The sequence below is a fragment of the Takifugu rubripes genome, chromosome 1, assembly GCF_901000725.2.
Source record: "Takifugu rubripes chromosome 1, fTakRub1.2, whole genome shotgun sequence".
NCBI lineage: Eukaryota > Metazoa > Chordata > Actinopteri > Tetraodontiformes > Tetraodontidae > Takifugu > Takifugu rubripes.
In genome coordinates this window covers 1659501-1677148 of record NC_042285.1, presented here as the reverse complement: position 1 = coordinate 1677148, position 17648 = coordinate 1659501, and the positions used below count along the sequence as shown (strand labels likewise).

The 17648-nt window shown below is 45.7% G+C and overlaps 4 protein-coding genes across 10 annotated transcripts in view; 3 read left to right on the top strand and 1 right to left on the bottom strand.

Annotated features, from left to right (window-relative positions):
* Window positions 1-9250, top strand: part of wnk4a (WNK lysine deficient protein kinase 4a) — a 30268-nt gene extending 21018 nt beyond the window's left edge. For 3 of the 4 annotated variants that reach the window (XM_011616884.2, XM_029850413.1, XM_029850410.1), the window contains exons 12-21: window positions 43-159; window positions 1036-1209; window positions 2373-2427; window positions 2595-2714; window positions 4046-4860; window positions 5057-5144; window positions 6521-7133; window positions 7266-7471; window positions 7552-7643; window positions 7718-9250. In XM_011616884.2, the coding sequence (XP_011615186.2) occupies window positions 43-159; window positions 1036-1209; window positions 2373-2427; window positions 2595-2714; window positions 4046-4860; window positions 5057-5144; window positions 6521-7133; window positions 7266-7471; window positions 7552-7643; window positions 7718-7720 (2283 nt within the window). In that variant the 3' untranslated portion in view covers window positions 7721-9250. The remainder of the gene's footprint in view (window positions 1-42; window positions 160-1035; window positions 1210-2372; window positions 2428-2594; window positions 2715-4045; window positions 4861-5056; window positions 5145-6520; window positions 7134-7265; window positions 7472-7551; window positions 7644-7717) is intronic. The other variant, XM_011617375.2, reaches the window with a different exon arrangement.
* coa3a (cytochrome C oxidase assembly factor 3a) lies at window positions 9246-10669 on the bottom strand. The gene is made up of 2 exons (XM_003961003.3): window positions 10402-10669; window positions 9246-9865 (listed from the first exon to the last, which is right to left on the bottom strand). The coding sequence occupies exons 1-2, from the start codon at window positions 10595-10597 to the stop codon at window positions 9762-9764; spliced, it is 300 nt and encodes a 99-aa protein (XP_003961052.1). The 5' UTR covers window positions 10598-10669; the 3' UTR covers window positions 9246-9761.
* A 130-nt stretch (window positions 10670-10799) lies between these two features.
* Window positions 10800-13932, top strand: cntd1 (cyclin N-terminal domain containing 1). Its single transcript, XM_011618085.2, has 7 exons — window positions 10800-11153; window positions 11852-11927; window positions 12012-12162; window positions 12249-12411; window positions 12574-12718; window positions 13257-13353; window positions 13516-13932. Exons 1-7 carry the CDS (start codon window positions 11027-11029, stop codon window positions 13630-13632), a joined length of 876 nt encoding a protein of 291 aa, XP_011616387.1. The 5' UTR covers window positions 10800-11026; the 3' UTR covers window positions 13633-13932.
* A 3056-nt stretch (window positions 13933-16988) lies between these two features.
* Window positions 16989-17648, top strand: part of tanc2b (tetratricopeptide repeat, ankyrin repeat and coiled-coil containing 2b) — a 98594-nt gene continuing 97934 nt past the window's right edge. For all 4 annotated transcript variants that reach the window (XM_029848828.1, XM_029848837.1, XM_029848829.1 and 1 more), the window contains exon 1: window positions 16989-17442. The gene's annotated coding sequence lies outside the window, so the exon portion shown is untranslated. The remainder of the gene's footprint in view (window positions 17443-17648) is intronic.

Genomic DNA, 17648 nt, shown 5'->3' with positions numbered 1-17648 from the left:
AAACAGAAGCCTGTGGTGACTGTTGATCCCGTTTCTCTGCAGCTCTCTGATAAAGTGGACCGGGTGGTGGAGTGCCAGCTGCAGACGCACAACGACAAGATGGTGACGTTCAAGTTCGACCTGGACGGAGACAATCCCGAAGACATCGCCACTGTCATGGTGAGACGGCCGTCAGCATCCTATAATTGCCGTCTCCCTTCTCATCTTATTCTTTCCTACTGTAATGCAGCTTTTTACATTTAAAGTGAATAATGGTTCATATAAAACTGCTTCTCTTACATGCGTTAGTGTCTATGTCCCCTAATAAAGTTTGACCTTATTGACATATTTGAGATAAACCTTAAACAACATGACCGGCAACATCTCTATGCTATAATTTAAGTTTGTAATACAGGATTGTCGTTATTGCTATTTTGGTCCTGCAGCCACAAGAGGCAAAGGGTTAATAATTGTGGACATTTAAAGTTGACAGGATCTAGATGACTGGATGATTACAGTTGATAAACTGTGAGATAATCCTCCATCTCTCCTGCACGCACAGATGATTTACAGTCCTTTATCAGGCTTTCATAGATTAGCTAACCTACTGTGACGCAGGTAATCACCACCAACCCCCTTGTGTTGTTGTTATTTAGCGTAGAAAAGCTGTACATGATGAAGCAGAAGCACTTCACGTTTGCTGGACGTAACTTAGGGCTAAAACACAGAGGTCCTTTTGTTTACTGAGTCTTGGCACCGGCGGGGTGCCTGGCATCACAACGGCCAACCTGGTCCAGCCCAGCATTTTTAAATGGACTGAACAGGGAAACAGTCACCTCACCCCACAACTGCAGTTAAGCGCAGCGCTGCGAAATGCATTAGCTGATGATTTAAGTGTGTTGGTAGTTGTAATTGGAACTCATTTGGATACGGAACAGAATTCTTGCCGTGTTCTCTGCGCTGTGTATTTTTCTTCTCAATCTTCACCGTGTATCAGATGGAAAATCCAAAGTTTTCCTGTTTAAGGAGATTTAGACTTGTTGCTTTTCTTTCAAGGTGCACAATGAGTTCATCCTGCCGTCGGAGAAAGAGGGCTTCATCCACCGTATGGGGGACATCATCAAGCGTGCAGAGTCTCTGATGGCCAAAGGGCAGCCAGGCCACGCCAGCGTGCACCGCCTCACACAGCCCGCTTTCCACAGTGGGGCTAATTCACTGTCTTCGTCACAGGTCGGTCGTCCAACACCGCAGTGCCCATAGCTGAGAATTAAGGAAGTAACTGTGAAACGAGCAGCAGTGTTCAAACGTGCTGTCTGAACCTCATAAATCAGGCTGGATTTAGAGCCGAGCTGCGTTTATCAGGACCCATAAATCTGCCGTTAACAGAAAGCTGTGAACTCACACTTTCACCATTGTCCATCATGTCGCCTGAGACTCGCGCTGAAGGTTAATTGTCTCATGAGCCACCTGAGACAACACTTTCATTTAGAGCTTAATATCATCAAACTAAAACCGCTCAATGCAATAAATTGCTGTGATATATGGAAACACAGAGCACGTTTACTTACTCCAGATATTTACCTACGTGACCATCAGCGAAACCTTCCTGGAAAATAGAGACTGTTATTGGAAGCGATGCCACCCTGCACTGCATATGATGTTCTCCAATGTTCCCTTACAACAAAATGAACATCTGTTTTTGTTCCTTAGTCAAAGAAAAGAGAAAAAAAAACATAAACCATGGGGAATGCGAGACAGAGCTTCTCCACAGTTTGAACCCCTGGCTACATAATTACCCCCAAACACTGTAAACAAATTATTTCTGCCTCCTGAGGTGTAGCGCCACCCCCGTCAACCACTGCTGAACACCGTTCAACCAGTATGTCAAACCAATGCAAGTAGAGACACAATAGACTTACCAATAATGCGACAACGACATCAAATATTACAAATACTACCAACAACAACACCAACAATAAACATGCATCTCTGAGGGAATCGGAGGACGGCAGGAAATTATGCAGATTACGGAGTTAAATGACTTCATGAAATTCACAAAGATGCAACAACAGCAATATTAGCTGGCAAATAACAAAGGATTTACTATGGAAACAGACTGTTTCAGGTTAATAATAAATTCTCCACAGCTGTGTTGGTTTAACTTTATTCTTCAGTTTATGCACGCTGTGCTCGTCTGGCAGACAGTAGACGCTCCTGAGCTCACGCTTCTGTGTCGCCTGGTATCAAAGCCGGTCCATCCTTGTCTAATGAGCATATCCGTGTTAAATTGACTGAAGCTCTAATACTGATACAACTGTACTGCAGTGATTAAGGTTGCTTGTCTAGAATCCTGCTCTGAGTCCTAACGTGTGCCTGCACATTGTTCCTTACAGCCTAATCTGCACAGCCACAACCGCCCTCGCACCAGCTCCTCCTCATCTCTACCTGGTAAGACACGATATCCTAAGTGGCGATGCTGAAGATGATGAAATGTCTCGAATGAATGTCTTACCAGCGTGCCCTCTGCTCTCACAGCATGAACTTGCATGTTTACCCTGCATGAGCAGTACGTGACTGACCTGCGCATATGCGCGCGTGTGTGTGTCTTGTCTTAGACTTTAGCGTGGCTAACCCAAGAGCTGGGCTGGGTGGCCCCAGTGGCGACATCTTCGGTGCAGACATTACTTCACCTGAGCGACCTTTAATACGCTCACAGTCTTTCCACAACAGCCCAGGTAAATGGCCCTTCGGCCTCTCGCTGTGGCCACGAAGAGGCCTCGCATTGTTTACTGTTTCAGAACACTGAGGAATAGTTTCACTCATTTGGCAAAGAATGCATCCAAGGGAAGTTTCACTACCTCATTAATGTCTCTACGTGCACTCAGGGCCGGCTCTTAGTATTGTTCAGACGCTCGCATGGCGCCATCGCCATCCCCACACCTCAAAGCCCTCGTCTGTGTCTGCCTTGCAGCAGGGCCTCTTGGGTAATTACCTCACTCGAAGGGAGTTTGGGTTTTGGTGAGCTGTGAATACTGTCACTGTAGAGAGCGAGCTTTTACTCAACTGCTGCGATAGTCGGCCACATCTGTTTGCCAGCACAAACTGCAGAATTTCCAAGAAAACCGCCCAGATCCACCCCCACCCCCACCACTACCGATCCCTCCCTCTCCACGGGGGCATTTGAAGTTACTTAAAGAACCCACATCCTGCATGAGAGGCCTGTTTTAGCCTCAGCAGCCATCTGAACATCCTCCTGTCCCACGTCCCCTCACTCTGCTGGATGCCCTCCGCATGCTTGCTTATGCAATGATTTCTTGGCCACTCGCCACCATCTCAGAACGTTGCCTAACACACGTTTCCACGTGTGGAAAAAAAAAATGTAGAGGCTGGTCTGCATCATCAGCAACAGGACGTGTGCTTTTTAACTGTAGCGCCATTGTTTAGGTACATGTGTAATCAATATTTTGTGCCCTGAATTGCTCCCGTAAGGAACTAAACTAATCCAAAATGTCATATATGAGAGCTTCAATCAACCCCGGGCGCAACTGCTCCCGCTTACAAATGCAATTATAATCAGATGGTGCTGAAAGCAAAAGTGGGCCCTTGTTCATTGTGGAAAGCCTGATTTAGTAGAGGAAAGGTTTAAGCTTCCTGTGTTGCAAGTTCTAGCAAGAAAAACTAAATAAAAGTCAGGGGAGAGAGGAACATTGGCTCAACCAAACCTTTCAGTGAATGTAAACCTATAATTCCTTCATCTCGTATTATCTGGATTAGCAATTTACTGTTTTAGTCTTGGTTAAACCTTTTCTGATAATAAGCACGTCTTTAATCTTTTTGACCTGCTGATATGGTATTTTTAATGGATCGTGGACCCAAATAATCCACTAACATCATTAAGCCACATTTACTTTAATATAAGATGTGTAAAAGGGGCAGAGCAGGCACAGCACAGGGACTCCAAAAGAGCCGTTTTGATTTAAAGACAATGTTTCATCTGTTGTGTTTGTGCAGAGAATTTGAACTTTTAAGATGTTTTTAATCAATGTTATATGATGTTATCCTTTAGGTTCTCCTCTCCATCATCACCACCACTACCATCCTGCACCTGCCCTGCCGCACCACCAGCATTACCACTTGCCTTACAGTAACTTCCCATTCCCGTACCCCGGCTCTCCAGGCTCCCCCAAGCCGGCCCACCACCCACCGCTCACACGTGTAGCCAGTAACCCCACCTTCCCTTCCGTTCACTCCCCTGCCCCCGGTTCGCCCAATTCCCTCAATGAGGCCCCGCATCCAGGTAGCAACGACAGTATCACCCTGTCCCCACCTGTGACTCAGCATCCCAACATGTGGCCCCCCCACACGCAGCCCCTTTTTTCTTTAGCAAACGTGATCTCCATGGCCATGAGCATGGCCCAGTCTTTCATCCCTCCCACTGGCCTGCCCACCCAGGGGATGGTCACCTATCCAGGCTTTCACCCACAGATGTCTGGTCCCATTCCCCCACAGACTGGTTACCCCTCCGTCTACCCACCTCATTACCAGAGCCCACCAGGAGAGTTCTCTTACCCCTCAGTAGGCATCCCAGCACAGAACAATGTCTACCACAGGCCTGAGCCTCAGATGGAAACTTTGCCCCAGTCCAGTAACCTCAACTGGCAGCATCCTGTCTCACCCCCCTCAATGGCTTCCACCCCTCCCCTGGTTCCCCAGGAGCAGCAGGCGGGATTTTCCAATTCCCCCAGACTCACCCAGGAGGACCATCTCCATGGATATGCGCCCCCACATACAGCGCAGGTCCAAACCCAGACTGAACTCAGATCAGATGTTTCCAGCCCAAACTCTTTATCAGATCTTTCTCCAGAGAGCACAAAAAGCACCGTGAGTCACATTCAGTCATCAAAATCAATCAAATGTGTGATGATATGGAATCATTGGAGCAAATGTTGGTAGATGACGATCCATCACACTCATACAAACTGAAAGTCTGATTATTAAAAAAGCATCAAGTATCAAACTGCTTTTCTTTGACCTTTGTGTTTTATAACTCATGTCCGCTTGTTTACTTCCTTTTTAGTTGTCACCCTTTGCCAGTCAGCTCCTCCCCAGTGGAGCTGAGATGACCACCAGTTCCCCCAAACCAAAAACACCTTGTAAGGAATCTGGTAAGAAATTCTGTATGTGTTTTTTTTGCCTTCTCTGAATCAGTTGTTCCTCCATCATGGGTCTTAAACACCAAATTAGTCGAACGTCGGGCAGAGCCGGAAAATGGGATATTTTACGAGGTTTATGTTTGCAGCCCAAACACACGCACACTTACCCTTATATATCCACCTACAGCCAAATATTACACGTTTTCTCTGGTGTTTTGTGAAGTCAGAAACCGATGTTTATTTCACAGCCATTTTTGGATTGGGGTTGTTTTCAGCCCCCCACACCCACCTCCTATCTGCCATATTTTTGGTCACATCATCACTTATTACCCTGGGAGTCATTGCGTAACCACAGGTCTGGATATAATGTTCCATTTGCAACAAACACGAGCGTAGGAGTGATGCTGGTCCTTCCCACTGCTGAAGACCAATCGGCGGGTAGCTGTGCTCATTAGGGCCTCCTCCTAATGCTGCCCCCAACACACACACACACACACACACACACACACACACACACACACACACACACACACACACACACACACACACACACACACACCTGTCAGTATTTACACTCTACTGGATGTCCACATTCAACAGAGACCCTCTGTTTTAGTTTACTCAGACCCAGACGTCATATTTTGCTGCGTTTGGTGTAAGGGAGACCCCTAGTGGCCAGATTGGGAAACTGCATGATTTGAAATCGTTCTGTAGATAAAGAACTGTCACGTTTTTACATATATGATTGGAAATTCCACTGAAATTTATATACATGTTTTGACCTAATTAATTGTTGAAGACGAGCTGATATGAGATTGCATTTTAACCATAAATTTGATCATGAGTTGCAGACACATCTAAAGAAGCTCAACTCAAAGAAAATAAAGACGATGTACTAAAAAGCTGCATAACAACATTGGAAAATGTACTTTCTCAGTCAACATACACAATTCTGAACGCGAGATAAATCTCTGCACAATCATTCAGCCATCCAGGTCCTTCTGAGTATAATTTTCTATGTAAATCTCCGTATTTTAAAGGTTCCTCCCGAGGCCTGTTTTGAGTGAATTAATGTGGGTCATTAAGAAGACCCTTTGTAGCACTAACATGCTTCTGCCATCTAATCTAAAGTGACATGCTGATTAGATTTTAATCAATGTTTGGCAGTTAGGAAAGGCTAACCTTTGTTCTAATGATTTGTGATCTGATCAGATCACAGATCAATCACTGTTGTTGCCACTCATAAGTCAATCTTGTCCCACTTGTGATCATGGATGGAGGATGTACGAGTCCTTAGTTTATCTTCATCGCACATTTCAGGGATTTTTCCGATACCGACGCTTTTGATTTGAAAGGGATTGGCGAATATTTTCTCTTTGGCTTGACAGGAGTCCAGCCTGCACCAGTCACTGTTGGGAGATTCCAGGTGACGCCCAGCATGGACATCCTGGCGCCTCCTGCCCCTGTCGTGTCCGCAGCGGCTGCAGAGAGCAGTGGCACCCCATCAGAGAGCAGCACAGAGGAGCAGGTCGAGTCCGAGACCAGCCTGGCCACCTCCCTCACCATGTCCCCTCCTCATCCACACCCCCACAGAGGGCCTGCCGGACACCTCCAGGAGGTCGACCCACAGTCTGGATGGGCTAGCAGCCCAGAGCAGGAACAGGCCCGAGTGGAAGAGGAGGAAGATGAGGAGGAGGAGGTGGAAGAGGAAGAGGAGGAGGAGGAGGAAGTGGGGGACCGACAGAGGCTGAGGAAGAGAAATCGCAGGAGGGCCTACAGCCTGAGTTTGCTGGGGACGTCGGCAGACAGTGGGCTCTCTGTGACGGCCGCTGAGCTGGAGGGTCGACTGTGGGATGGAGCGGCCGGCAGCCCCCAGTACAGCAACGCCCTTCACCATTTATGGATGATGACCTACAGTCGCAGCACTCCGTACCTGAGCAGCGATGAATCCGACAGCGATGGCGAGGAAATACTGGAGGAGCTTCAGGAGCTCAGAGAGAAGTAAGTCCAGCACACACTCAGGCCTGCTGACATCGAACCTGGGTTCCGGCCATGAATCTGTCCATGGATAGAATGACCCTTAAGAGCCAGGCTACTGCACGATATTCACTTTTTAATGATCTCTGCGTACAGACATCTGACGGAGGTCCAGACCCTGCAGGCTGCCCAGAAGAGAGAGATCGAGGAGTTGTACGAGAAGATGGGGAAGGTCCCTCCGGCGGGTATCGTCTCTCCCGCCGCCGTGCTGTCCAGACGGCAGCGTCGCCTGTCAAAGGGTGGCGGCTTCCCCTCCTCTCGCAGGAACAGCCTGCAGCGCTTGGACATCCTTCCGCTCCAGGGTGAGAGAGAATATCCCTCAAACATAATCACCGCCTCATTTCACTCGAAATGAACATGGTGGTCATTTCCGTCCTTCCAGGTATCATCAGGAGAAACTCTTTAGGTGGCAGCAGCAGCGGCTCCCAGGATAAACCAAGCAAAGGCGTCACCTTTTCCAGCGATATCAGAATGGTGAGATAATGTCAAATTAGCAAAACCTACTTATAAAACCTACAGAAATGACACATTTCCCTCCATTTTCCTAGTGAGAAAACCTCCAGCCAAGCAGGCTGTTTATCAGGACTACCTCATCTGAAGCAAGGCTGCTGCGGTCAGGCCCCCCCCCCCCACACGGGAGGATCACGCCAACGTGCCCTCCCAACGCACCTGATCAGCAAAACCGCTTCTTCCTTTCTACCAGTGGTCACTTACCTCAACCTTCCCAGAGAGCTGTTGTCAAAAAAATAACAGAATTTACACACGAGCGTTCACATATAGATGTAAATAAGCACAAGAAATATCGAACAATCGGGTTCATGCTTTTGTCCAAGAGAAGACACGTGAATGGAAACATTTCATTCCTTCCAATGATGGTACCAAATGTGACGTTTTTTAGGCTACAGACTCTGAACCAGGTCGCTGCCGTTTTCCTGCTGGTGTGATTCGCTGCCATTTTTAACGTATTAACAATGTGACTCGGCGTGTGACAGCTTGATGGACGGTTCTTTTCCTCATAAAGAATCCATCTGGGAACTCAAGCTGTTGTTAAATGATGTCTCAGCACCAGCTGACTGCACAGGGAATTTACTTTGATCACTGCCTTCCAGCGGCTGACGAGAACAATCTAGATTCATTCTATAGTTTGATTCATTCAAACGCGTATGATGACGAGGTTTCTGTTACATCTTGGGTTACTTTAGTCACGGGAAGTGTTGAGATGGTTGATGTTCCTCGACTCAACTTTTACTTTATTAGATCAAGCCAAAGGATTCCCCCACCCCCCACACTGTACAGAAGTCAAATGCAGATATATATATATACACCATTACATATGATGGTTGAGTTTCAGCAAGTACCGTCAAATTGAGGGAGAATCAGTTATTTAGCTTGGAAAATGTTTATATTGTTCAGACTTTCATTCAACATGACTGATGTAACATTAGAAATGATTTCTTTGTATGCACCTAGGACTTAGACTACTGGTTTTCCTGTTGACTGTACATGTGTGTATATAGTAGAGTGTATCTATAGATCAGGTTTACAAGTCAGGAGTAAACTAGACCTTAAATCTTGCTTTCTTCGGCGCTTGTTCCTTTGAGCAAACGCATCGTGCACTTTAGTCACATCTACTTTAACACATTTGTGAGTGAAATATATTTCCTGTCGTTTGTCCTCCAGGGAGGTTGAGAATGTTGCCCAAGTTCATCTTTGCAGTATTTCACCTCAGATTTGTTCTGCCCTCCCACTTATAAAGCCAAAACGTTGTGAGAGATGGAGAAAACAGTCCAAACTGTGAATGTGAAGCTGAGAAAATGCCTTATGAAATCTTCCCAACACACACTGAATAGTCCTGGCAGTGGAGCCCCTAGAAGACTTCTGTCTAATGTCATAATATATTCACATTTCAAACATTTGAATGTAAATAAGTCATCGTATTGCTTTCTGAAGCTGCTGCTGTTCTGCCATGCTGAATCTGTGCCTTTCCCTTATAATGTCTTATTTTTTATTCTCGAGATTTGATAGCAAGGTCCGACTCAGTGTATCAGATTTTGACAAAATAAATACGATGGTAAATACCAGTTGTGAAATCTTTACTGTTTCATCAACAATCACTTTCTTGCATTAGTTGTTTCTTGTAATTTTTTCCCCCCAATGAAATACAATATATATATATTTTTACAAATCCTTATTTTAACCAACACAAATATGTTACCACTGGCTAACTCTGTCTGTTGTTAAAGGCCACTGCAGATTTAACATGACTAGCTGAGATCACCATTATTAACTGAGATCCTCATTCAGTTCAGACCACTTAAGGACTGAAAATTCAGTTGAGGCCTTCAGGGTAGCACGTGCACTTATTTGGAGGCCAGTGATTTAGTCCTTTCCACAGACAAACAGACAAACATCCAAACCAAGTCTAGTATCAGTCAGCAGAAGAACTCGCATTACAATAAAAGCCAAGAAGAAGTCACATGATGTCTCCAACTTCAATCTCTGTTGGAATATAAATCAACATAATCCACATTAGTGCCTTCTTAGTCGGGTACTAGACCAACACACAGTCCAACAATGGTCAGGAAATGCAGCTCAGTTGGCACCAGTCTTTGGTCCTTGTGTTCTGGCACGCTTGGCCTCCTCGTCCATCTCATCCATGATTCGCTCCTGGGACACAGAATAAAATGTGTAGCCGTCTGGCAGGTGAGCAAAAGGTCAAGGCCAAGGTTTGGTAAAGAAGGGATATAATTACATCACGTGGAAGCGACGCAAACGGCAAATCAGCAGGTGAGTAAAAGCAGATTTGTCCGTCATTGGTGACATGCCTATATTCCCATTCACTGAAACATCCTAAGAGGTAAAGGTCTTTTGTCTTTTTAACCAAAGTCTTGATACACTTTAAATAATCTCATTACACCTATACAAAACTGATATGATATAAAATTACTCTGCACTAGTCGCCAATACTGATCTTGTCTCATATTTATGCAAACGTTGGTACAAAACAATATCAACTAACTTGTTGGATAAGCATCAATGAGACACTTTAACTCCCTTTTGAAATTTAGATGCCATCTAGCCGGCGTATTAAACGATTCCCTATTGATTAACACGATAACGTATTGCCTAATTGTTATTAATTCGATAATATGCGCGTTAAGTAAGTGTAGCAGGCTAGGCTACAATTACATAGTTCACCTTGCGTTGATGTTAGCATACATGCCAAGGATACAAATACCCAGGACGAGTGCTCCGATGGCGAGTCCTGTTGCGACATTTCTTGTTCGCAACTTCTGCGTTTTCTTTTTCCATTGTTCGAGTTCTACCTGGCGGATGTAATGGAGCTGATCTTGAGAAAGACCCTCTTTGGTTGGGTCTATCCTAGTTGCAAACGGAGCATTGCCTTCCTTCGGCTTCTTGTCGGCCATGCCTGCTGTCAGTGACACAGGAAGGTCCGTTTCGCAATAGCTACCGCAGAGTTTCAAACAATATGGATACACGTAGCAGAGGAAGGAAGTGCATCAATACACTGTGAGATCTGCGCAGAGCGTCACGCGCGCCACCAAGAACGGTGCAACTTACAAAAGAGTCCCAGATAGGAATAAAAGAACATAAACGTTCCTACCGAGGGCGCCGCTGATGAGCGTTTTTCAATTCGAATAAATCCGTGCACATGGCGCCATCTTTCGGAAAACCACACGGAATCTTTCAAAAAATTACATTCTGCAATTTTTCGACTTAAGTTCCCTTGACAGTAGTACCTCTCTGGTTCTATAACAACCTAACTACATTTCGATAGATTTTACATTATTCCCGATGAAATTATTAAAAATACACATTACATATCAAGTCGAAACATGAAGTTTCGAGACGCTTCTGCCGACCTGCTTTCTGACTTCCTCACTAATCTTAACAAAATAAACAAATTTAAACTCAGAAATGTATCGAACTGTAGCGAAAACTTCCGAGACGCGAGGCTCACTGGTAAGTGCGTCACCTAGCCCACAGGGCTAACGCATAAAAAGCTAACGCTTTACCCTTAAACTCCTAACAAACGCTATCTTGCGCTTCATAAATTACATGATTTTTTAAAATACCCTTTTCTAAGTAACTTTGTTTTGCTATCTTTTAAACGTTGTATCAGTAAGCTAGCCGGAAAACCTCTCTTCTTTAACAGTGGGGGTTTATTATCAAATTCGGTGTTAATTATTCCAGCTGGAGTGCATGTGGATTAATACACCATGGAATTAGGGCTGTTATGATTGAGGCTGAATCTTAAGTAGAAATGTCCAATTTGGCTGAATCCCTCCAGATGTTAGCGCCTCTGCTGACAGATGGAAGCAGCTGCGAACGGCCTCCAGTCAGCATCCAGATGTTTATAGACGTTTATTCACAAAAATAATACATGGCGGATACCATTAGCTATTGTGTGTTTCATGGGGGGATAATGGATATAAAAGTGAGATGTCTGTCATTCATCATATATTTAAATATTATATTTAAAAACTCATGAGTTGCTCAGAGGGAATAACTGACTGTCAGTAAGAAGCAGAGAGGTGTTTATCAGAATAACTGTGTCTCTATTTACTGCCTTACAGATTCCTCTCTGCTGAACGCATAAATCTGTTCAAAACAAACACCTTTGATTTGGTTTCCTGCCTTCGCTTTCCCCTCTAACTCAGAATACATCTTCCTGATGACCAAAGAGCTAAAGCTCGACCCAGCGGCTGGATTCCACGCCGTTGAAATACTGCAAAAGTGAGTGGGGCACGTCTGCCTTTTCTTGGCCCACCACTGGTGATGTTTGCTCAGCTGTGGCTGGATGTGAAACATCTCCCACAGATTCATTGTGAAGCACCTTTCAGAGCTGCTGACTGAGCCGACGCCTCAAGGTGCAACTGAGGGTGGGATGTTTGACATGCTGAAGGAGAACTTCCCCGTCCTCATCTTCTCCTGTGTGCAGCTTTCAAGCAAACTCTCTTTTCTCACCCAGGTACGTTCTGCAGGCAGTTTCTTTGACAAAGTTCTGCTAAACCATTGCAGCCCTGTGTTCATTATTTAAAAAAAACGTCTTTTCAGAGGATCGACAATGACACTGCTGTACGCTTCCTGCACTCAGTGGGCCACAGCGTGTCTAAGCAGGCACTGTTGGAATCAGAGCTGATGGTTTTAAAAGTGCTGGAGTTCAGAATAAATGACCCGAACCCACTGACGTATGTGGAGGTTCTTCTGGAGGTGCTCGGTAAGATACTTAGATACACAAATATGAAGAAAAGTTTGCCTTCTACCCATAATTGCTGTGTTTTTACACTGGAATTGAGACCTGAATTACTTTTACCAAACATTGTTTGGTGCACTCTTTGACAAACTGGTACATAGTGTTCAGGGGACTAAACTTTCCTAGGAAACAATCAGCCGTCCATCCCTGTGGAGCGGCTCCATGAGCTGTGCCACCACGTCCTCCAGTTTGTCAGCCTGGAGAGAAAGGCCATCTTCGACTCCTTGTTAGTGTCTACCACTCAGTGCGCCAGCCCATCCAAAGAACAGAGGTATGGCGTTGTTGTTCCGGGACAGGTGGTTGCTGTCATGGCCGAGTGGATGAGCAGCTGGGTTGGCGCTCCAGACAGCTGTTAGCTGTCGGTATTGTTGTTTTTACGCATCAACAAAGGGCTATTAATTGTTAATTGGTACATCTTTATACCGCCTGATAACAAAGAGTACTTAGAATAACAGGTTATGTTCCGGTTTTGACCACTTGGGGGCAGTAGAAAACAGCCTGTCATCAAAAACCTGGTTAGCTTTTAAAGTAGCTGAGGGGAAGCACGTTCAGACACTGGGGAGCACCAGCACTGTTATTTTATAAATAGTCCTTTAGCTCTGTTGTCATTTCTGCAGATTCCTTTGGGAGATATTCCTCTTCTTGCTTGACAAACGCTTTGCTATATTCACTAGCTGGTCTGTAGATTCGGCTGTCACAAAGCACATCAGAGTTCTTTTTGTCATCTGTCAACGTGAGGCTGAACTGGAGTGTGCGGTGCTGAAAAAGAAAGCAAATTTAAGAAAATTACCCAACTCAACTCTGAACAGAGAGAAGTTTGTGGCTGTGACTGAAGACTACATGCTTCTTGGTGTTGGAGTCATCGCTGTGGCTTCATTCATTCACTGGTTGGAAAAATGGAAACAGGTAAAACACCAATAAATGCATCCGCAACGCATTTACATTACAAGCAGGCGTTCATAAGGTCATGCAACTTACCCCGAGCCATTGTTAATGCACAGTAACTCTGCAACACTTCAAGTCTTTACCGTTTTGTGTTGATGTAAGCTTTATTTTAATGCATTGCAGATTGTAGAAGAGCTGAGTCACATCACGGGAATCTCAAGCAGAAGCATCAGCGATTTTGCTCGTGTGACACTGATGCACATCGTTAGAGACCCTTCTTCCTGTAACCACCTTCCCTGACTGCTTCTTTATACTCTTAGTGTATCTTTAATGTTGTTCCTATGAATAGATACTGATGCAGCATGTGTACTGTGAGACAATTGGATTAGAACAGGACAAAATCTGTTAATGGAAATACCTCATTTAGGGAGAGGGATGAAGAAACTATTTGCAGGGTTGCATTTTTTTCTACCTGTCTGTTGTTGGCAGAAGTATGTTAGTGTTAGTTTAGACTGTTCTAAGATTTGGAAGCAGTGTTAAGGGCTAGAATTATTACTCACAATTCAATAAAGATGCTTAGTTGCCTGTTTTAAGTCTGTAGTCACTAAAAAAAGGACATCTATCATTCTTGGGAAATGAGTTTCTGTCTTTTGATCCCTTGAAATGTGATGAAACTCAGTTGGTAACCTACAGAAATAGCTAAATAATAATATTCCAGGGAGGTAATATTCTGTCAACCTATACTTATGTAATTTAACAGTCATCCTATTTCCTGCCTTCACAACTATACGCTGCATGGTTTTTCTTAATTAGTCTGATGATTTGTTAAAGGTTAGCACCGGAGGCTTGAGCAGTAATTGAACACACATGCTCACTGTGTCACATGACCATCACGCTGTGCCTCTTTCTGACTGTCTGCTGGACTCCTTGTGTTTGGGGGCCACCTGATATTCCTGTGTGTGCATCTAGAAACTCATAAGTGATGCTGCCTTGGTTTTTCTGTGATCCAGCCAATGTTGGCAGGTTGTTCTCCCTGTAGAAGAGGGAGATGTTGGTGATCACCACTACCGTTAGCATGCAGATCCTCCTAAACTACTGCACACGGTTGTCACCTGCAGGAGCGGCGGATCAGCTTTGTAGGGACGTGTGCTGCGTCGATGCCTCCCGGGAGGTTTGTTTAAAGGTGTGTCATCGTGTTCTGCCTCTTCAGGGTGTTCTGTTCTCATGTTTTTGTCCTCCCATGGGTGGATCCCTTTCATGCTGCGTCCTTCACATGCTCAGACCTGCGCTGCTCCTGATACCCTGCGGGGTTACGTTATTGCCTCAAAAAATGAGACGCACAACCGCCGCGCTCCTCCAGAAGCCAGGGATATTGTCAAACTAATAAAAACAAAGCAGGTATCAACCAACAGCAGACATTTAGTCTAAAAACAGCGCAGGAACTGAGAACAGCTTATAATAGAAGATCCAGTTCCTCGGCAGCTCTGTGGACGTTCTGAAGGCATGATGTTTAGGCCTCAGTCGGACTCTTCAGGATCAATTGATCCCGTTACTGCAAGTGATCAACTGTGGGTGAAGAGTGGCTCTTTTTGAAGATATATTACTGGATGTTTGGTGCCGCTTTGATCGATCTCAAATAACTGGTCAGTATCTGCATCCCGGTGTAATTAATGGCTGTAATAATGGTATATTTGTTACTGTGATGTCATATATATTAACCTTAAGGTCTTCAACAGAGCCGTCAAGGACCACGTTCCCAGTTAATCGATCTTGTCCATCGGATATTTGGACAGTGAATTGCAGGAGTTTTTCTGTTGGCCTGCAGAGGTTTGAGGCCCAAGAGTGAGTTTGAAAGGAATTCCTAATGTCTGTAACATTGATTCCCGCATCACAACAGATGGCACCTCCCCAGCATGGTGGAGCATTTGTCTGAATCATCACTGCAGGTGTGAAATAATCTCGCAGAAAGCAAAGCTCCAGCCAAGTGGAACACCTGTATCTGCTGTCAGGTGTATTGTGGTTGGATGAGCCGGAGGCCAGGGTGATATTTCAGTGCAGCCGCCGACTGAAGATGTGAGGTGAGTGTATATTTCCCCCCACAACAAAACACCTGCTGGCTATCAAGAAAAAAGGGAGATAAAGAAGAGAGAAGCTGCAGTCTATTTCTTCAGTAGGACACCTTTAATTATCAAACACAAACTACCTCTTTTTCTGTGAGCTTCATCCATGCGTGCGCGTGTATTCTTGGACGTTTCATATCATACATGTCACTGAACGGCCACAGAGAGGATGCAAATGTGTAAGTAGAGTACTTTATCGACTAAGACACGAGCGTAAGCAATGTCTGAGGAAACCCACTCTGCTTTGTTCACAGTTCAAGGATCGACTGTGATCCTCCAGCCTGACACGTGCAGCCGTCGGTGTCAGAGGAGGTCCAATAGATAAGCAGGAGATCCAGGGCCAGGCTCGACTGACTCACACTCCTCTGGCCCCTCACAACTCCTGCCATCTCTCCGCAGTCTTGCGTAAGGCATCCCGATTAGGCGTCTCAGTCCATTCTGGGGAGAGGCGGCTGAATCGCGACTCTCTCTAGGCTTTGAATTCAGACGGTGGGTGAACAACAAGGAAGGAAGAGTGTGTTTCTGGAGGATTGTGGGATCCAACCATCCGTCGCCACCACAGTCATGAGGTCCACGCTGCTCTGAGCTCACAGCACAGCCGGTTTCCAGGGCTTCCTTCAGGTATTTCTTCGCCCCATTTGTCAAGCGGTAACCTTTTCTTGTACAAATCTGTCCTGTTGTGTGTTTGTTTTGCCTGTCAACTGAAAGATGCATTAGCTTTCATTACAGTCAAGCTGGCATCTCTTTCCTGGACAGAACCGTCTCCTTTTAAACACCGTCAAACCGCTTAAACCAAATGCATTTTGTCAACGCACTGGCAGGAGGAAAACCCCACCAGTTATTAAAATCTGCATTTAATTGATATAAAACGTTACTTCACTCTTTAAATGTTGCAAGTTGCTTTTAAATGGCCCCTTCGGTAAATAGGTATTGATTTCATTATGATACGTTCCGTCGGTGCCTCAGAGAACATCCATTTCACTCAAGGCCGTTTGGCAAAGCACTGGATATTTGATTTTTACCTTATACAGCACCCTTGGTCGTAATTCTGGCTGATGTTCCTGTAATATTATTGACTGGGTGGGGGGGGGGGGGGGGGGGGTCAGGGTAATGTCTGACACTGGGAACCCTCTTCACCATCGGTCATCTACAGATGTCAGATGCTCTGATCTGCACGGGAGGAAAAGTGAACCTTGATTAACATCGACCTTGTTTCTTTTTAATAATTATAAATGATGTAGGTGCTCTCAACTAGATCCTAAATAATTTATTAAATCCACCCCCATCCCCAGTGCCCCCCCCCCCCCCCCCCCCCCCTGCATAGTTTTACATGGTTGGACCCAGCAGTGACAAATCAGCAAGAAAAAATACAAAATTAGACCGCATATTCAACAATTACGCAAAACAACATGTGGCACATATGATTGAGGTTTCGGCGTTAATTCAACACGCTTCGTGAATTCACAGGAAGGGGGGGGCAGGTTCATTTTATTGTGAAAGGCCGTAGCGGAAGCCAGGTGTTTTAGAGCTTCCGCCACCTTTACGCAGCGCTAGGCAGGTCAGCACTCCATGTTGCGGCGCTGCGTGGCACTGGGCACCCTCTGGCACTGACGGCACCGCACTCCTGACTCCTGTCCCGGCCGCTTTCCTCCCCCCAACTTTGCGCATTTAGCGGCCAGGGAGCGGACCCCGCTACCTGCTGCGGTCCCAGCGTCCAGCCGCGTCCGTGAACGCCTCCCACATTCGGAGCGAAGTCTAACAGCTCTGCTCGCCTCTCAGTGCCAGGGGCTCTCTTGTCAAAGCTGCTTGGCAGCGATTCGGAAACGCGCTGACCCGTTGGGTGATTTTTGGATCGAGGAGCCGCACGGAGCGCTGCAGCAGAGCAGACACCCGGAGGAGCCGCAACAACAGCCGCAGCAGCCGCCGCAGCAGCAGCGGAGGCGCCGATGTGATGCCAGGAAGAAATAACAAAGGTTCAAGTCAAGGAAAGGTAACCTGTCCTCCCCGCGCACCACTTGGTGCATTTCATATCTAATTCAATCGCGCCTTAAAGGAAAGAAAGAAAGTTACCAGCCTCTTGCAGAACCAGCTTATAAAGGCTCTGAAGTTGCTGCTCAAAACACAACCTACGAGCTAAGCCAATAAACACCCGCAGTTGTGTTTAATGAGATTGACTTGGCGGCTCCTTTGTACACA